This window comes from Centropristis striata, chromosome 5 (assembly GCF_030273125.1).
Source record: "Centropristis striata isolate RG_2023a ecotype Rhode Island chromosome 5, C.striata_1.0, whole genome shotgun sequence".
Lineage (NCBI taxonomy): Eukaryota > Metazoa > Chordata > Actinopteri > Perciformes > Serranidae > Centropristis > Centropristis striata.
In genome coordinates, this window is record NC_081521.1 from 33,817,428 (window position 1) to 33,835,202 (window position 17,775).

The following is a 17,775-nucleotide window of genomic DNA, read 5'->3' on the forward strand; positions in this document are numbered from 1 at the left end:
ATGAAGCCTCAGAACCCCTCTACCTCTGGCCCACCCCACCCTCCTCTAGCATTTACCTCTGGCCTGTTAAAAATGATATCAGCTCATGGAGGGCAAGCATTAGCATTTGCATTTTATTGGAAGCACAGAGATTTAGAGCAGAGGATATATCAGCTCTGAGCAGACAGAATTAGTTAACAATGCATTACCTGCCTTTTATGGCAGCTATAACTCTTTCCCCTGGTGGGGAGAGGAGATGAAGGGAGGAGAGGGGGGTGAAGGGGAAACACAGCCAGCAGAGGGTTGGCGGGGAGAGCCGTGGTGCAGTAGAGGGGACATTTAGAACCAAGGAGCTTTGTCTATGGGGCTTTACTGCACATTAAGTGTGATAGCCACCCAAATTAGAGCATCACAACGCAATCACCTTCACACAGATCAGTGCACTGTGCGGAGAAATGATGCGCCAGTCATCACTGCAGACTTTTTTTTTATCTGGTTGCAACAAGAAAATGGAGACACAGCTGTTGGGCAGCTGTGGCTACATGATCACAGCACGGGGAAAGGCCACATCAAATTACATCGGCCTCTGTGATACTCATGACTTACAGCACTTTTAGAGACATTTTTCACAGTTTCTCTGGGACACTAACGAAAGACTACAAATCTTTCTTTTCCTTTCATATACCATATAATAGTACTTTGTGCCATGCGTTTGTGTTATCTGTATGAGTGCACATTTATTTGTTTGCTGTTTTAGTGGTATCCTTGAACAAGCTGTGTAGCACTGATGAGGCCCACTGCAGCAGTCCCTTCCCTCGCCACAGCTCCCCCGACACTCATTTGGTGTAATGTGCTGCAAGACGACCCACCTCTGCCGTGGGCAGTACCCTGAGGAACTCATTTGCACTAGAAGTTACTGGTACAGAAGGGACGAGGTTTGAAGTGCTGGGGGCTGCTGCTAATAAATAAATTAATAATTATATACATACAGCAAACATGTAACAATATTTTGTCTCCATTGAGTCTTAGGACATACTTTGTAAGACACTCCTGACAAAGAGCTGTATTATTGTTTCCAATTAAAAAAAACTGCACTAAAATGTGCAAAATCCTTCAGTGCAAAGTGAAAAACCTATACATGCCTCCTGAAAAACGGACTCCTCTTTGTTAAACAAAGCACAGACAGCTCCCTACTGACTCTGCCACACATTCAACGTACACACTCTACTAGCACAGGGCTTGAATCAGATTTTCCTCATTTCGATTTTTAGCTTCGTTGAAGCTTCACTCTGCACGCCCGTTGACCATGTACCAGAACTGCCTCTACATCTGTATTTGCCACACACATCCACACGCAGAGCTCCCATGAGTGCCACTGTGGCTTTCCCAACCAAACCTACTGGCCTGGGTTTGTCAGCAGACAGCTCCAGGCTCCATAAAACAGCCTGCTGCTCGCTCCCTTTGCCCAGCTTAATGGTCCCAGGGGCTGGAAATTTACTAGTGACCTTTGCATTCCATTTGGAGTGTAAAAGCCTTTTTGCTAGGAAAATTCCATCACTTTAGACGTAGCTGAGCAGCACTTTGTGTGTGTGTGTGTGTGTGTGTGTGTGTGTGTAAGAAAGAGAGAGAGTCACGATAAAAGGCAGAAAGAAAGAAAAAGAGGGTGGTGAGAGAAGAACGAGGATTAGACTCAACCTTTACTGCAGTTTATTACCGATATTGCAGAAGGTCCCCATTGCAGAGACACTATTCAATATATTATATTAAACAACCAATTTCCTGTTTTGGTCATGGTGGCTGGACTGTGACATAATGCACTTACATTTGGAAGTCTAGCTTTTTGCTCCCCCCATTTTTTTATTAAGAAAAGGAAAACTTTTCCTCATATGCATTACATATTCTATGTGTTGGGTTTGTTATTTAAGCTTTGTGGTGCTGACTAATTTTTTTTTTTATGGCTGCATCATTATATCAAATGCAAGTGGGGTGCCTCTGTGGCCCGGGGCTCAAAGGCGCCGACCATGCATGAACCATAATGTCTTCAGTTCACATCCGGCCATGGACATTTGTTTCATGTCATTCTCAGTTTCTTCCTCTCTCTCTCTATTCATTTCTATGGATTGCTATCTGTTTCTAATTACAACATAAAATGCATTAAAAAAACTCCCATCAAATGGAAGTATGGTCTTCGTCTATAGTTTGTGGGTTCCTTTTATTATATTTTTTTCTTTGAATTTGTTATGCCATGGACCGCCCATGGGTTATAGGATCTCTCTTCATGTGCTTTCTGTAATACACTTTTTAGTCCGACATACTGTACATGGTGTCTCTAGAAGCTCCACATGAATTTCAAATAAATCTGCATGCTTCACTGCACAACATCAGTTTGTGAAACTACAGGTGGGTCCAGCAAATGTTAGGAGTTATAGTCAGCGGCCAATTAAAGTCCAGAAGACAGCTGTGACTTAACATTTATCCATCCCTGTCAAAAAAAAAGCATAATAATCTATGCAGGCTGCTCAGAAAAAAGAGTAATTAATGATTTGTAGTTTGTGTGTTTAAGTGTTTGAACTGTGAATGACTTGCATAAAAATGTACCTGACTTTTGCACTGGTGTTGTTCAACAGCGCCATCTGCTGTGTGAAAGCAGCTGATGCTCTTTAAACACTTTCCTTGACAAAGAAAACAGAAAATGGTCATGTTTGACAGAGGTCACATTAAAAAGATTTGGTCTCATATTTGTGACATATGTTTTTATTTTTCCCCAGGAAATATGTTTATTTTCCATCCTGATATTTTTTTTAACTTCCCAGCTCTCTGTAATTTATTTAGTACTGGGGTGCGAGTTTAAATTAAAGCAGCTTATTCCCTCTGCAGGATTTGCATTTCTATCTTAAAACAAAAGCCAACTGACAGCAACTTGTAACATTGAAAATGTTTATTAAAGGGTGCTACTGTACACATATTTGTAACATTTAGTTGACACAAGAAATAGTCTACTTTTTAAAAATTCTGCACCGGCAAAAGCTGAGGACAAAGCTCAAGGGTGTGAAAGGACAACATATTTTTAATGAAAGGAAATGATGCCAAACCAATAATCTTAGCAATATAAAAGGGATATGATTAATGTACTTTATGTATGAAAGGGGAGAAGCTCACAGCCTCATTCACAATGCCAATTAAAGCAAGAAAATGATAGAAAAAGAAAATCAGTCTGCAGCCACTAAATATTTGGTCCTAAGAATTCCTGTTGGAGCACCGCAGATCAAACTACAGAAACTGGCCTCCAGCTTAGAAGAATTAAACTCCCTTTGCTAGATAACATCATTCACTTAATTAATTGGAATACTTATCGCAGAGAATAATCAGCTTACTTGTCACAATAAAGCCCAGGAAATGCATCAACCTACCAGAAACCATTTTTAATGTTTCAAATTAAACATTACAATGATAAACAACAAATACTCCAATTGTTGCAGTGGCTTTTTCCACTATAAAAAACAACAACTATTAAAGTATTACCAACAAGATCAATAACACCATTAAAACTGCAGGTTTTTCATCATAGAGATTGGTAACACTGTCTGTAAGATTTTTGTGTTATAGCCACAAGGTGGCAGAGCCTGGTGATGAATGCTGGTTTTAGTTCATGTGTTTACAGTGAAGATTGTCCAACTCTAATCTGTGACATGAGACTGGTCCAAAGATAACACTGCAGTTTAAAAACAAAACCAAAAAGGTTCAAAACTGAGCAAAATTTATTTTATTGTCCTTTACTTATGATTCGATAGCGTAAAAGAAAAAAAACACAACGTTCACATGTTAAAACTTGGAAATAAGAGATAAAAATGACATTTTCTAAAAAATAAAAAATAAAATCAACAAGGATATCATCACTACATTATAAAGACAGAATTGGCCTTTGTTGTCTCCAAGTTTGCAAATTGAGTCGTTATGCCCCAGTACCCAGGACAAACTTAAAAATCTACAAGAGATAAAAAGTTTTTAAAAAAGGAAGTGATTATGCAGTCAGGAAAGTGCTGCGGTGGTTGCTTCCTGAATAATGGTACTACGGTTTTATCCTCGGTGGTGTTAGTGGGTTCTTAAAGAAAAGAGGTGCACTGCCGATAAAAGACATGATGATGAGGGTTGTGCACCTGCCATGGGACACGCTCATAGTTAACACAGCTTGCACCAACTCTGGCTCTCAAAACTAGGTGTGGAGTTTTAACAGATGGCCACATGTGCTCATGGATGCAACATACCTTACTGACATAACCGTATCCTGAAAGCACTAAAACATAATGTGTAAAAACATTAAAAAGAAGGTAAAGAATACAAAGACAGAACAGCAGAAACCCTCCCCAGTAGCATGTCACCCATGTCAGCTTCAGCTTCCCCTCCTGTCTGATGGATCCTTCTCAGCAGTCTGGGGCCTTTGTGCTCCACTGGGGCATGGTTGGAGATAACACGGCTGTGTTTACTGTCTTTGTTTTACATGGTGAAGAGCAAGGATGGGAGGTTTGGGTGTGAAAAATGTCTGACTCAAGGTTCGTCCCTGCAGTGGAGGAGGTACGGTTTCCTCCTGAGGTGGTACACTCACGCACTGACAGCGTCCTTCTCCTTCTTGTCACCGTCTTCGTGCCAGGTGAGACGTTCCTCATAGAAGGCTATGACAATCTGTGGGCACTTATGATTGGCATCCTTGGCAAGCACGAGATCGGCCTCGTCAGAGTCTTTCCTGCAAGAGAAAAAACAACAACAAGTGTCTCTTTAAAAATAGCCCAGAACTGCATCTCTGCACAGATTGGACATTCTATCTCAGTCTGATGTCAGCTGAGGCACCAGCAAATTAGTCAAAACTTAAAACAGAATTAAAATTACAAAACCCCATCAAGCTATTTCACTCATTATTGGACCGGTATTAAATATCAATACATCCCTGGCATCGGGTTGGAAGCGTACATCATGTACAAATGGTTTTAATCGGATGTGAAAATGATGTGCCAACTTTACTTTAAAAAAGAATCTATTTTAGCATACATTTTAATCACCATATTGAAAATAAGTCTGCTTCTGGTGAGATTTCTGTAACAGTTGGTTTGTAATTTTTTGTGCTTGTGGATTTGATGTTTCATCACCAAAAAACAATACATTTATGAGAAATCGTGGGTCTTGTAGGTAAATTAGCCAGATGGAGGTTGTGAAGCTTCTTAGGATTGGCCAGGTTAACATTCATTTTGCTTTTTAGATTCCTGTTCACCCCGTTTATTAAATAAATAAACAGCAAATCACCGCTATCGTACAACTGTTTCCTCAGTTTGAGCCAGCAAACAACCTGGAATGGAGCTCAGCCGGGCATGAGTGACGAGGTACCACACACATATATCCATCTAGCTAATATGTAATGACATTAAATTTTATGGTTCGGCTTACTGTTTGTATATGAATGGACAGCTAGGCTATTAGTGCTGCTAATGGGTAATTTGTCAGTCGCAATCTGGCACATTGAGAGGTGCCATTTAAGAGAATCATGCCATGACAAGCAGCAGTATAACAGACGGAAACTGATGCATTGCACACAACACCCACAGTGCAAACGGGGTCGAAGAACAGACACCAGAAGAACACTGATACCAATTCATTCAGAGGGAATATGAATACCAAGTACCTGATTAAGTGGAAAGACAAAGTTGGGGGACGACAACCACAGAGATATTCACAAAGTAAATTTAAGATGATCCTCACTATTCAAATGCAGCTTAAAATCACAGCCAAAGTGCAGTAAAGCCTGACCTTAAATTGCCAAATCTCCGAACTTATCTGCGTTGTTCATTTTTTATTTTATTTTTTTAAATGGCAGATGTTCAGAACCACTGACACATGGCACCCATCTCTTGTGGCATGTGTAGCATTTATTTGCAGAGGCGGAAAGCCTAGAAACTTTATCTTCACTGATTGCGATGCAGATAGTCAGTGCACATCCTTCCACACAAAACTGATGAAAATGAAGAGATGGATGATGGCAACGAAAGGGGCAGCATCTCATTGTACAATGCAAAAAATATTAAGATGAGCGTATCAACAAATCTTACCATTTCATAAGAAACATTAGATCTCCACATGAATCTGTTGCTCCAATGATCTTCTCTGGCTCGAGTCCTCTCTCAAAGCCACGTGCGACTAGAATGTCATCCTGGAAGAAACAAAGACAGAAAATGTGTTTTATGGAGAGCATGTTGGCATAAATACACATCTAACATGTGATCCATTTGTTTCAGTGTTTACTTTTTAACCAGGGAATTCAATTTGAATAATTGCTTAACAGGAAAAAAAATGCAATTCGTCATTATTTCATAACACTAACCCACTGAGTCAATACATGACTTTATGCCAAAGAAATCTAGATTAGGGTTTTGATAGATCAGTGATAAGATGCTCAAGTGTATCCTTTGAGATGTATAAAAGAGCAAGTCTCTCTCTTCTAAGAGAAGAAACCCATCAGCTGTTAATTACTATACTAATAACAAGATTTTAATTAACAGCTAAGCTATCCTTTTTTCCCAAGAGGAAGGCCACTTTTGAATACATGAGGTGCAGCACACAAAGTCTGAAAAGGGTGTCAACTTCACAGATGCAAATTATCTGTATGAACTACAATCCCTGCCGGCTACATACCTCCTTCTTCTTCTTGGGCTTACTTCCACCCTCCTCCTCATCATCTGAGCTTCTCTTCTTGGAGCCGCTGGAGTCTTTGGAGCGGCTCAACGGGGTCGTTTTGCTGGCCCCGCCGCTGGAAGAGGAGCTTCCGCCACTGCTGCTGCCTTTCTTGTAGGTCTTCATGAATTCTGAAATAAGCTCAGGACAGTCCAGATTCTTCTCTGGCTCCCAAGTGTTGTGCTTTCTGAGGAAGACCACAGCATAGAAAGTCAGTAGCAGCAAAACCATAACTTAATCAACAGCACTGACCAGGGATGGCTGAAACTTGAAAAAAAAAATAGTCATGCATTTCCTTATATTTTGGGCAGTAATAAAAGGTAACATAATGCAATTTGTATGTATGTGAATGATGTATCAGACTCAAAAAAAGAGAAAATAAATAAAGGCAGTGAATGCTACAGCTGGCTTAGCTAATGCTAGCCACATCACTGACCCTTAAGGACAGTTTGTACATTTTCTTTATAAAGTCAACGTCCCGTCTAATATTAAACGCAAATGCATCAAACAGTATTCATTTTCTGCTATAGTCCAACACAGTGTTGATGTAGCGTAGCGTTAGCTTGGATCTATGGTTAGCACACTGCCAGGAAAACAACTTACTCTGAATATCCTTTCCACTTGAGGAAAAACTCAACCCTGCCTTTCACCACCCTCCTGTCCAGCACCTTCTCCACAACATATTCTTCTTCTTCAGAGGATGAGGAGTCCTCTTCGCGAGACTTTTTGCCCATAGCAAAGTTTGTTGTGAACACTACGCTGTCGCAGGCCAATGGCACTTCCCTGGATATGAAAATGATAGAAAAAAAACGAACGTTAAGGAGAATATGGATACCAATTCTTAGCCGATACCCTCGGCGATGTAACATTAAGCACAAAAGAGGCACTACCTCGCTGGATTGTATCGTTTATTAACAAAAACACCCCATTGTCGTTCCGTCAATTTGCAACAGGCACGACAAACTAAAAAAAAAAATGCTAATCTAATTTGAATGCTGAAGACCTCACGGTATTTGTCCACTCACTCAAATACTTAAAGGATCGATACTGTTGCCAGAATACTTAAATACGTGCACATAGGAATGAGGATATCATGTTGTGTTTGCCAAGCAACTAGCTAACCAATAGGCATGAAAGGCAAACTTGCTAAAACAGGTAGCCTGCAAGCTAACGCTTCAAGAAGCTAACAAGAGCTAACGTTGATACCAAAAAACGCAAATGTTGAACGATCCTTTAAGCAGCTGTGAGCCTCTTTAGATGTGTGCGAATCGTTTTCTTACCCGTTTGGACGTGTAGATAGCCGCTGTGACCGGGTAACTTCAGTGATAATAAGGTGTCTTTTGTGGATCGGTGGGTCTGCGAGGCCAACGCTGGAGCTACTTTAGCATCTAGCCTGGATCATATAAAGGTGCTGTGTGCTTGTCTGTGCGTAAAAAGCGCGCGTTAAAGGCGCACAATGAATGTACCCGCCCCTCGCTCGGTACATGACCTACATTTCGGTGGCTATTGTGCCCCTACACATGATTATAACTTCATTCTTCGATATTTTGGAGAATAGTTATTTTAATGTATTTACATGGTGTGTTTATAGACACTCCACTCTCGATATAACCGTGTGTGTGTTACGGTAGTGAAAGATGTAATGTCTGAGAAAGCAGCTTCATCTCCAACGTAAAATGAAAAATCAGACTGATTTTGATTTGATTGAGTTTTCATCAACTGTGCCATCCCGCGGTGCAGTCATGGCCTTGATGCGTCCATCATTTTTATTCAACATCTCGCTCAAAACGCCATATCTTCCATTTCAATAGGACCTCCATTTTTTTTTTCTTTAATAATCGGGAATAGTGGAATGCACCGCCTACACTCCAGCTACTGGCCGTTTGTTGTGATTGATTGGAATTAGAACCAATCAGGATGAAGCAAATGGTGACGACAGACTGCAGCGGGAAGCGCTGACCAATCGCTGCGTGCCAGAGGTGTTTCCTTTGCTATTTATTCTACTGTTGGGCAGCGGGTTAGACTTGTCTGACGCAGATCGCTTTTCTCCGGTCGGTCCACAAGGAGTCTTCAAGGATTTGCCTGCGAAAATGTCAAAAGACGTGAGTATTGCATCCGGAAATCACTTTTATGCTGCGTTGCCTGCACATTAGGTGTCTAAAAAAAATCCGTTGTGTGAAGTCGCTGCAGGTACACTGGTGCGTATTGCAGTTTTTCCTCATAGCTACAGTGGCTATCAAGCATTGTAAATCCGCCATTTTATAGCAGCTGGGCCTCGTGGCCTTTGTTCTTGCAGGCAGATGGCTATTAAAGAATTTTAGGAATTTCACTAAAAGCATGTATTCAGTAGTAAACAAAAAGGATATAATAACACAGACGCGGGTAGTGTTTGCATATAAACGCAGCTTAGGGAGCTCTATCATCAGACTGGGCAGCTAACGTTAATGGCGGCGGTGGCTCCCTTCTCCACCCTGTCCCATTTTTATATGTGGCGCAGGATCAGATTACAACATTACTACTGACTTTGTAGTGTCTTAATATATAATTTACCTGACTTGCACCCAGTGCTGCTGGCGATTGTACATTGATGTCAGTATTTTGCTTTGTCCATTGTGTAATGTTAGGTTGTCCCACGTGAGCCGGAGCAGCTCCGCAAGCTGTTCATTGGCGGTTTGAGCTTCGAGACAACAGACGAAAGCCTGCGGGCTCACTTTGAACAATGGGGAAGCCTTACAGATTGTGTGGTAAGTGGGTCTCACACCCCCACGGTTTTGTATGAAAGGATAGCCTGCATATTGGCACAATTGACCTCCCTTCCTCCCTTCAGGTCATGAGGGATCCCACCAGCAAGAGGTCACGGGGTTTTGGCTTTGTTACATATTCATCCGTGGATGAGGTTGATGCAGCAATGCATGCCCGCCCCCATAAAGTTGATGGAAGAGTTGTTGAACCTAAACGAGCAGTCTCCAGGGAGGTATGTTGGATTTGATGTATTTGCCAAAATATCGTTGAAAAAATGATTTGTCTATATGAAGGATAGGCATGTTTTGATAACGCAGTTAATGTTTTGGATCACAGGACTCAAACCGGCCAGGTGCCCACGTAACAGTGAAAAAGATCTTTGTTGGGGGCATCAAGGAAGATACAGAGGAGTCACACCTGCGAGACTACTTCTCACAATTTGGCAAAATTGAAGTTATTGATATCATGACTGACCGCAATACTGGAAAGAAGAGGGGCTTTGCTTTTGTGACTTTTGATGATCACGATTCAGTCGACAGGATTGTCAGTAAGTGCAAATGTTCAAGCTTTCTGTAAGTCAGAATTATTTTAATTGTCTTGAATTGCTACTTTAATAATGCCTTTTTCTGTCTTCCCACAGTCCAGAAATACCACACAATCAACTCCCACAACTGTGAAGTGAGGAAGGCGCTCACACGGCAGGAGATGCAGACTGCAGGAATGGGTATGCGGGGTAAGCGCCCGTTATCGCTTATTACTCAATCTAACAGAATATAATGGTTCAACAATATTCCAGGCCTAATGGTTTTGTTTTTTTTGGGTGTAGGTGGTCGCAGCAGTGGCGGCGGAAGGCCCTATGAATACGACAGAGGCTTCAGCCAGGGTAAGACTGCTTTAATATCAGGGTTTACATAATATATCTAGGTACACATTCTGTCCAAATCCTGACCTGCCAATTTTCTTTCAGGTGGTAGGGGTAGATATGGAGACGGTCCTTACAATTGCAATGGAGGTGATGGTGGTAAGTTGACAACTGTTTGCTTAGGTTCAAGCCTTTGTACAAAGCATGGCAATGTACTTAGAAGAATTTCTGTTTTAGGCTATGGAGGTGGTCCCGGTGGTCCTGGAGGATATAATAATGGCGGCAATCGTGGTTATAACCAAGGTTACAACCAGGGTGGCGGCGGCGGAGGAGGCGGTGGCGGTGGCTATGGAGGAAACGGTTATGACAGCAATGGCTATGGTATGTTTTTGGCTCCTTAAGCAAGTGGTTGACATCTCCTGCATCTTCATGTGGTTGACTTAATTGTTTTTTATTAAATCTCATAGGCAACTGTGGAGGTGGTGGTGGAGGAGGCGGTGGTAATAATTACAACAGCATGGGCCACTACAACCCCCAGGAGTCTAACTTTGGCCCAATGAAGAACAACTTTGGTGGAGGTGGTGTTGGCAGGAACTTTGGTAAGAGAGGAAGCAGATGCATGAGTAGATGCTGTCCAACATGGTTTCTGTAGACTGAAATATAATTTTGTTTCCAGGAGGTGGTGGCTACGGAGGTGGCTCCAACAATGGTGGTGGATACGCCCGTTCAGGACGATTTTAAAATCTGAAGTGGTAAGCACTCGATGGCATGCCTGACCTGTTCATTTTTGTATCATAAAACCAGAGTTTGTAGTTGCAGGGACTCGTTAAGTGTAGTTAAACATTTAAAAAATCACTCTGGATCTCAGGTCAAAAAGTCAGTGCACAGTTAACAATGTTGTTCCGTATTGTTCAACAGGACTGAGTACTTAGGAGAGGAGAGCAAGGAGAGGAGAGCAAGCGAAGTGACAGGGCAGCTGCAGGTTTACCTCCTAAATCTGCTCAGCCAAACAGTTGTGGCAGGTTACAGCTGCTGCAAGAAGAGATGTAAAGTAGATAAATCATGGAGGGGCATCTTTAACTTTTTGTGTTTTTTCATCTGTGTTTCTGGAAAGCAAGCATTCCAAGGTTTTATGTAGATTTTTTTTCTTTCAGTCTGGTTTTATTTGTAACTGCATCTAATCAAGCTGAAATAAACCATCTTTCAGTTTTTTTACAAAGTGTTGTTAGCCTCTTGAGTGGTTTGGGAAAGGGAGGGTTCACTATTAGGTGTTGCACAATGTGGGATGAGGGACATGTTGCAAATGATGTGAGGGTCAAAAAAGACGTGTGAAGCCCTGCACTACATACACCACGAGTCAATGCATTTACATTATCTACACAATACTGGTTGAGGAATGAGAGGTGGTGCACAAATACTGTCATCAAAGAGCCCATCACTTGGTACAGACTCTACCCTGAGTTCTGCAAAGATCAACTGGAGGATGCTAGCTTACATGCAAAGTCTTTGAGGCTAGTCATGGAAGCCAGCTGAGGGAGAGAAGTAGCAAAACCATCGCCAGGATCATTGAAGCAGGGGAGAGTGAGAACAGAGGCCTGAGGCTAGCAGGCAGCAGCTACCAAAAGGCTTAAGTGCTGTCTGTAGGTAAGACCAGACTTCTCAACTACTGATAGTATGTCTTGCTTTTGTCATGTAGCTGGTAGTAAGTTTTGTAGCCCAGTAATGAAAACAATTTTGTGCAAACAAGTTTTATTATGACTTACACCAATGTTGACTGGTAAAATTGGCCTCCTAATTGTCAATGAGGCCCTAAAACATATTGCATGCTGAGAACAAAATGATTTTCTCTTTCCCAAAAAGATGTTTTACTCATTGGTATCTGCTTTTCTAGGAAACTTCCTACATGGTCTCCAAAACCTGACTGTCATTTCAATGTCAATGGCTCAATCAGGTACATTTAAAATCTCTTAAAACACACTTTTTTTTCAACAAGTTTTGATTTTATTTAACTTTTTATTTTTTTATTTTACAGGTTTCCAGAACAATCATGCTGGTGCAATACTTTTTTACATGGTTTTTTAACTGAAGACTGCTGTGCAGTGCCTTTTTTTTAAATAAACAATTTTTATAAGACACTGGTGTGGTATCTGTTAATTATAGGAACATGAAGTGTCCACTGATGTATGTGATTAGTTCTACATGGTTAAGTCAAAACGACTTGATGTTCTTGTTCCAGCAAATCTTGAATATTTGTCAATATGGTAATTGATACAATGAACCACATGGTAAAGCCTTTTGCTGTATGCTAGGTTTGAGTCGAGCTTAAAATAAAAATAAAACTGTTTAAGGTTGCAATTTCGGAGCCCTGTTTAATGCCCTTAACCTGGTGATGTAAAACCAAAACCTCTTCAAATGACCCCTCAATGCTGCTTTTTTGGATAATCATGTATGTGCGTATCAATGTCAGATAAAATTGAATCAACTGGATAAAAGTATTCAATTGTACAACCTTGAAAAATAATGTGGTTCCTAGACAGAAAATTGGACAAAAATTTTATTGTGAAATGTAGCCCAGCCCTGTAGAACAGGTGTGTACCATGATAGAAGTACAGACCTGACCGAGGGTAGCTGCACCCTTGTGGTGATACAATTTAAAACATTTTTTTACAATACCTACACCCTCAAAGATTTAATGTTTACACACTGGTATATTTAACAGTTTTCCTCCTCAACACAGTATACGGTCTATTAGGTTTTTAAATAACATGACATGGCTCTTCAGCATTGCTCTCTCTTTTGCATGGCTGTGTGAGGTACCAAATAAATTTTACCATCAGGTGTCTGTTGTAAGGCATATTCATCTATTGAGTATGGTTGTCCATCTTCATCTCTTAAGTGAGAAAATACTTCTGAATAAAGGTCTGTAAGTCGACATTTAATAAAAGCCAAGCTGCGCTGGAACTCGAGCCTTTCCTGGGCCAGGTGCTCTCTTTGGGCTTGCAGCTGGTTCAAGTCTCTTTCAAGGTGAATTATGCTCTCCAGCTTCCTTTTCCTGCAGTTCTGAGCTGCCACCTTGTTCTTCCCTCTCCGTCTAATGTCCCTGACCAGTGCGAGTTGAGGGTCTGTCAGAGTGTACTGTGTCAGGAGCTCATTGAAGTCATCCACAGGTAGATTAATAATCTTCTCGGTTGGGAAAGGGATCTTCAGAGACAAGGCCCGCCTCTCATCTCTGCTTAGGGGAGCTGGAGTGGAGATACTTCCTTGTGGTTTTGAATACATGTTGTGTTGTGAGCTCCCTCTGCTGGGCACTGCAGAGTCAATGTACAGGTCGCTCAGAGCAGAGGCGTGTCCTTGCAGCTTCACAGACCGAGGGGTCAGAGCATTTGGTTGAGAATGAGATAAAGCGGGTTGGGGTGGAAAATAAGGATGTGCACCTGAGTGTAAATATGAATGAGATTGACTCTGGTAGTCCATTGGGTAATGGTTGTGTGCTCTTCTGGCGTGCTCAGCCATGCTGTCTGGTTCACCATCACTATATGCCATGCCCATGTCTACAGTCTGGTAACCTGGTGCACCACCAACAGGATTGTCTGGGGAGGCCAAAGGTGGACTAGAACCCAGAGACAGACCAGAGTCAGACTCTAGATCATCAGCGGAGCGAGCGTGTGAACCTTGTCCATGTGTACTCCATACCATGTGCCGGCGTAGATCCTGAGAGAGACAAGCGTTGGCCCTCCTGTGGCCCTGCCTGGTACCGGACATGTTCATCTGTTCCCTCAAAGCCATGTGTGAGGGCTGTGTGTGAGAAGAGACGGGGAGCATTCTTTGATTGAGCTGAGATTCTGAGTGTCCGTACATTGGCTCTGTGTGGCTGGCGAGGCGATGACAGGCTGGCACCTCTTCAGAGTAACATCCATTATAAGTGTCAGCAGTGCTGAGCTCACAAGCAGCAGGAGGAGCGTCCGAATGGGACTGAGCCATCCCAAATACTCCCATAGGGACCATGGGCTCCATGGTTTGGTACTGTGTTGTTTCATAGGAGCCTTCACTGGGGACCTCAAACTCCTGGAACAAAACAAAAAAGGGCTTCTTAACCAGGTGTGACTGACACATACACCAGTCACATTAACAGCAATATAGGAAGATATTACATTCACAAGACATCTGTGTTAATTAGTGAAACTGCCTTTTTTGCATTGCATCTGGTTCACTATAGCAGCGTTTGCCCCCACTTCAGCATGCCACCCATCGCCTACGAAGGGCTCTCATAGATGTGATCAGGTTTCACCTGGAAACAGATGGCTATTGTGCGGTGCAGGGGGCCGCTAGCAACATACAGCACTTGCCCCCTCTCACAATCTCTTCATCCTGCCATCACTCAAATGGGCCATTGTTGCCTTCCTCAGCTGAGTGTCTATTAGTTTTTCAACAGTCAGCAACACATGAAAAGTGGGAAATATTTATCTATTCCACTAGAATGAAGAAAATATTCTGTTTAGTAATTATGAATTAATTTTCTTTTATGAACCACATTTTAAGTGTTGTATTTCATATTCCTCTTTCAACATGACACAGAATAACATACAGGGATTGTACTAAGACATGAAAAATGCTCAGTTTTTTAATGATTGTTTTCAAGGCTACACATTTGCTTAAATTTGAGTATACTCCTTGAAGAATGCTTGATTTTCAACAAATCTGCTGTTGCTACACAATCAGTCAAATGAAATGGCCCAGTCGTCTTATTAATTTGAAGAAAGAAACAATTTTCTTGTGTTGAAGTTGGGATTAGAAAATGGTCACATTCTGTTTCATTTATGTTTAAGACAACGTCCCAACTTTTTTGAAAATCATCGGTTTGTCCCTTACTCTGGAATTAAATCATCATGAACATTTACAATCAAATTCAATATAAACACATGGTAAAATTTACATTGATTGCTCAGGGTAAGTGTATTTATTTTTTGCAATTGAATTTTTTACAACTAGATGACAAGAGTTGAAAGTGCTTTAAAAGTGCTTGAATTTTTCTCTTGAAAAGGTGTGTGAACTGGTACTTACTTTTGCTTTTTTTTAACTGATTGAAATTAATTGATAAAATACATTTATATCTGCTGAAGCTGATAAACTCCTTGTTGCAGCAAAATGTCTGTCTGTGTGCTCATATGCATTTACTAAAAACAGAACATCTGATAACCCAGCACAAGGTTTTCTGAGGTCATATATTAATTTGCATATCTGGGATAAAACATGCAACATATATAAACATTTTTTACAAAAAAACAAACAAACAGCACTCTCAGTGTGTCAGTGCCGAAGAGTTACCTGCAGCTCTGTAATGGCCATCAGCTCCTGCCACGCCACATCCATCTCTGTGTCCTGAGGAGCTCCATGAGACCTGGCCCCAGGGAAATTAGTTGACATGGGCACTCCCCCACACAGCCTGCCTGGAGCGGCTAATACCTTGCAACAGAAAATAAAAATTGATTACCTTATTTATAAGTCTATTTTAGGCTTAAATTATGTGTTGTGGCTTCTGTCTCCCCAGCTCGGAGACAGACGGACAGACGTACCTCGCAGGTTCTCCTCAGAGGGAGAACATAGTTTGCTGTCGAACACATTCAGGACCGGCTCTTGATGCACAAGATCAACCTGGTAAGGACACAGAAAAGTGAGTTATTATCACCTACACAGCCCAATATTAACCCCACATTGCCCCATGCAAAACCCTTAAGTCACACCATACTTTCAAAAACCTTTGCTAATACATACAATACATTACATATCTGTAGACCTGTCGGTGCTAAATAAAAACTGTAGTGTGGGTTCTTTTGGAGCATGTGATGGGTCCAGGTCAGTTGATTTGACTCCTCCCAACAGCTGTCCCGGGTGCAGCTATGGGGACCCCTGATAAGACAATCTGCGGGAAAACAGTGCTCTCTACAAGACACACTGGGGCCTGATAGCTGCTTTTGGTGAAAATTTGTTGTATGGCTAACATGGTAGCAGTAACCTTAACACTCTTCGGTTGCGCTCTGACAAAATTTTAGCATCCCCCATGTGTGTTTTTTCTGAATTTTGTAAATATTCCACTTCAGTTAAAAACAGAATCAGAATTTATAGCTTTTAACATAGCCAATATGTCAATAGCCAATAGAACAGCAGCTTAAACATGCTGGATGACTCCTGAATCCGTCCACTTGTCACATAAATATTCACAGAATATTAATTTATATTTATTTATTTTTGTATACTCATACGCACATCCTCGCACATCATGTGTGTGAGTTGTCTTCCTTGTAAATCTTGCTGTGGTTTTTAAAACAAATTTTAAGGTCACTTTAATTCTCTCTTATGTCATTCCTAATTATTAATTAAATATGTTTGAACAAGCAGGAGCCTTCCCGTCATTATGCAAATGGCAGCCTACAGCTAAACTACCAACAATAATAAATATGAATTGCTCTGTGGTTATGAGGGAGCCATGGGAGTGGTATTAGTACCTTTGAAGTTAGAAATATCTGGAATTTTAAAAAGTCAGCCTGGTTGGAGTGGAGTATCAAACAGCAGGCTGTGTCACACTGAGGTGTCACAGATTACAGTCTTGGTTCAATGAGGTCAACCTTAACTTAAGAGACTTAAATGCTCTGCATCGATTGAACTGTTTCTGGCTTGAAAAATAATCAGTATATATTTGCTAAATGTTTCAGCATAAGCTGTGCTGAATACGTTAATCTTTAATAGAAATGTGTTTAATCTTTTTTATTTTAAGAATTGAATTACGCACCCAATTTCCTCTCTCGGACCTTCAAAACTAACTTTGTGCATTAAATTATTTTTTAGTTTTTATTATTTCAGGGGACTGTGGGTCTGTTTCAGGCTACTTACTTTTATCTACCACGTGTGAATTGTTTTATGTTTAAAGGTTCTTCAACATGGGGTTATAAATAATCTTGCTATAACTGGTGTCAAGTTACTTGTGGCTGTTTCCTTTACTGTAAGGAGTCATAATTCACTGTCAAGACTCAAAACTCAATTTGGTTCAGTCAGTGAAATGAACAAATTGCCAAAACAGTGAGTCAAATTAAGGCAACGGGATAAAACTTCTAATAAAATCTAATATGTTGGTCTCTATCATCTACATTACAATTTAAACGGATGTAAACTTAAGGAAAATTATTGTAAAATAGTTAAATAGTGTCACTGTTTTACATGATGATGTGTAATGCCACATTATCTAAAGTGTAACATGTACTTAAATATACTAAAATAAAGACTCCATATCCTGCAGCATAAATTAACTTTGATAAAGAAAAAGACAATATCTGACAAATCAGAAGAAGGAAGATGTGAATGAACATACCTGAGCAACATTCTCTGCTTCTTCAACAGGTGATGAGTAGAAAAAAAAGAAAAAAGAAAAAAAAAACTTCAGCTGTGAAGCACAATCCTGGTGGTGAGAAGAAGAAAAAAAT

General features: G+C 40.9%; 3 protein-coding genes across 6 annotated transcripts; 1 reads left to right on the forward strand and 2 right to left on the reverse strand.

The window, feature by feature from the left end:
* Positions 1-2,899: 2,899 nt before the first annotated feature.
* Positions 2,900-8,134, reverse strand: cbx5 (chromobox homolog 5 (HP1 alpha homolog, Drosophila)). 2 transcript variants are annotated; one of them, XM_059332920.1, is made up of 5 exons: positions 7,977-8,134; positions 7,300-7,479; positions 6,658-6,883; positions 6,075-6,175; positions 2,900-4,720 (listed from the first exon to the last, which is right to left on the reverse strand). In XM_059332920.1, exons 2-5 carry the CDS (start codon positions 7,428-7,430, stop codon positions 4,579-4,581), a joined length of 600 nt encoding a protein of 199 aa, XP_059188903.1. In that variant the 5' UTR covers positions 7,431-7,479; positions 7,977-8,134; the 3' UTR covers positions 2,900-4,578. The 2 variants fall into 2 exon arrangements, with proteins under 2 accessions (XP_059188903.1, XP_059188904.1); XM_059332921.1 differs by lacking the exon at positions 7,977-8,134 and adding an exon at positions 7,587-7,704.
* Positions 8,135-8,664: 530 nt separating this feature from the next.
* On the forward strand, positions 8,665-12,433 carry hnrnpa1b (heterogeneous nuclear ribonucleoprotein A1b). 3 transcript variants are annotated; one of them, XM_059332916.1, is made up of 12 exons: positions 8,665-8,798; positions 9,321-9,440; positions 9,524-9,670; positions 9,775-9,985; positions 10,079-10,171; positions 10,265-10,321; positions 10,406-10,459; positions 10,538-10,681; positions 10,768-10,899; positions 10,977-11,052; positions 11,219-12,251; positions 12,333-12,433. In XM_059332916.1, exons 1-10 carry the CDS (start codon positions 8,787-8,789, stop codon positions 11,039-11,041), a joined length of 1,035 nt encoding a protein of 344 aa, XP_059188899.1. In that variant the 5' UTR covers positions 8,665-8,786; the 3' UTR covers positions 11,042-11,052; positions 11,219-12,251; positions 12,333-12,433. The 3 variants fall into 3 exon arrangements, with proteins under 3 accessions (XP_059188899.1, XP_059188900.1, XP_059188902.1); XM_059332917.1 differs by having other exon boundaries at positions 12,192-12,251; XM_059332919.1 differs by having other exon boundaries at positions 10,079-10,162.
* Positions 12,434-12,862: 429 nt separating this feature from the next.
* On the reverse strand, positions 12,863-17,775 carry nfe2 (nuclear factor, erythroid 2). Its single transcript, XM_059333383.1, has 4 exons — positions 17,664-17,775; positions 15,874-15,952; positions 15,626-15,763; positions 12,863-14,365 (listed from the first exon to the last, which is right to left on the reverse strand). The coding sequence occupies exons 2-4, from the start codon at positions 15,919-15,921 to the stop codon at positions 13,079-13,081; spliced, it is 1,473 nt and encodes a 490-aa protein (XP_059189366.1). The 5' UTR covers positions 15,922-15,952; positions 17,664-17,775; the 3' UTR covers positions 12,863-13,078.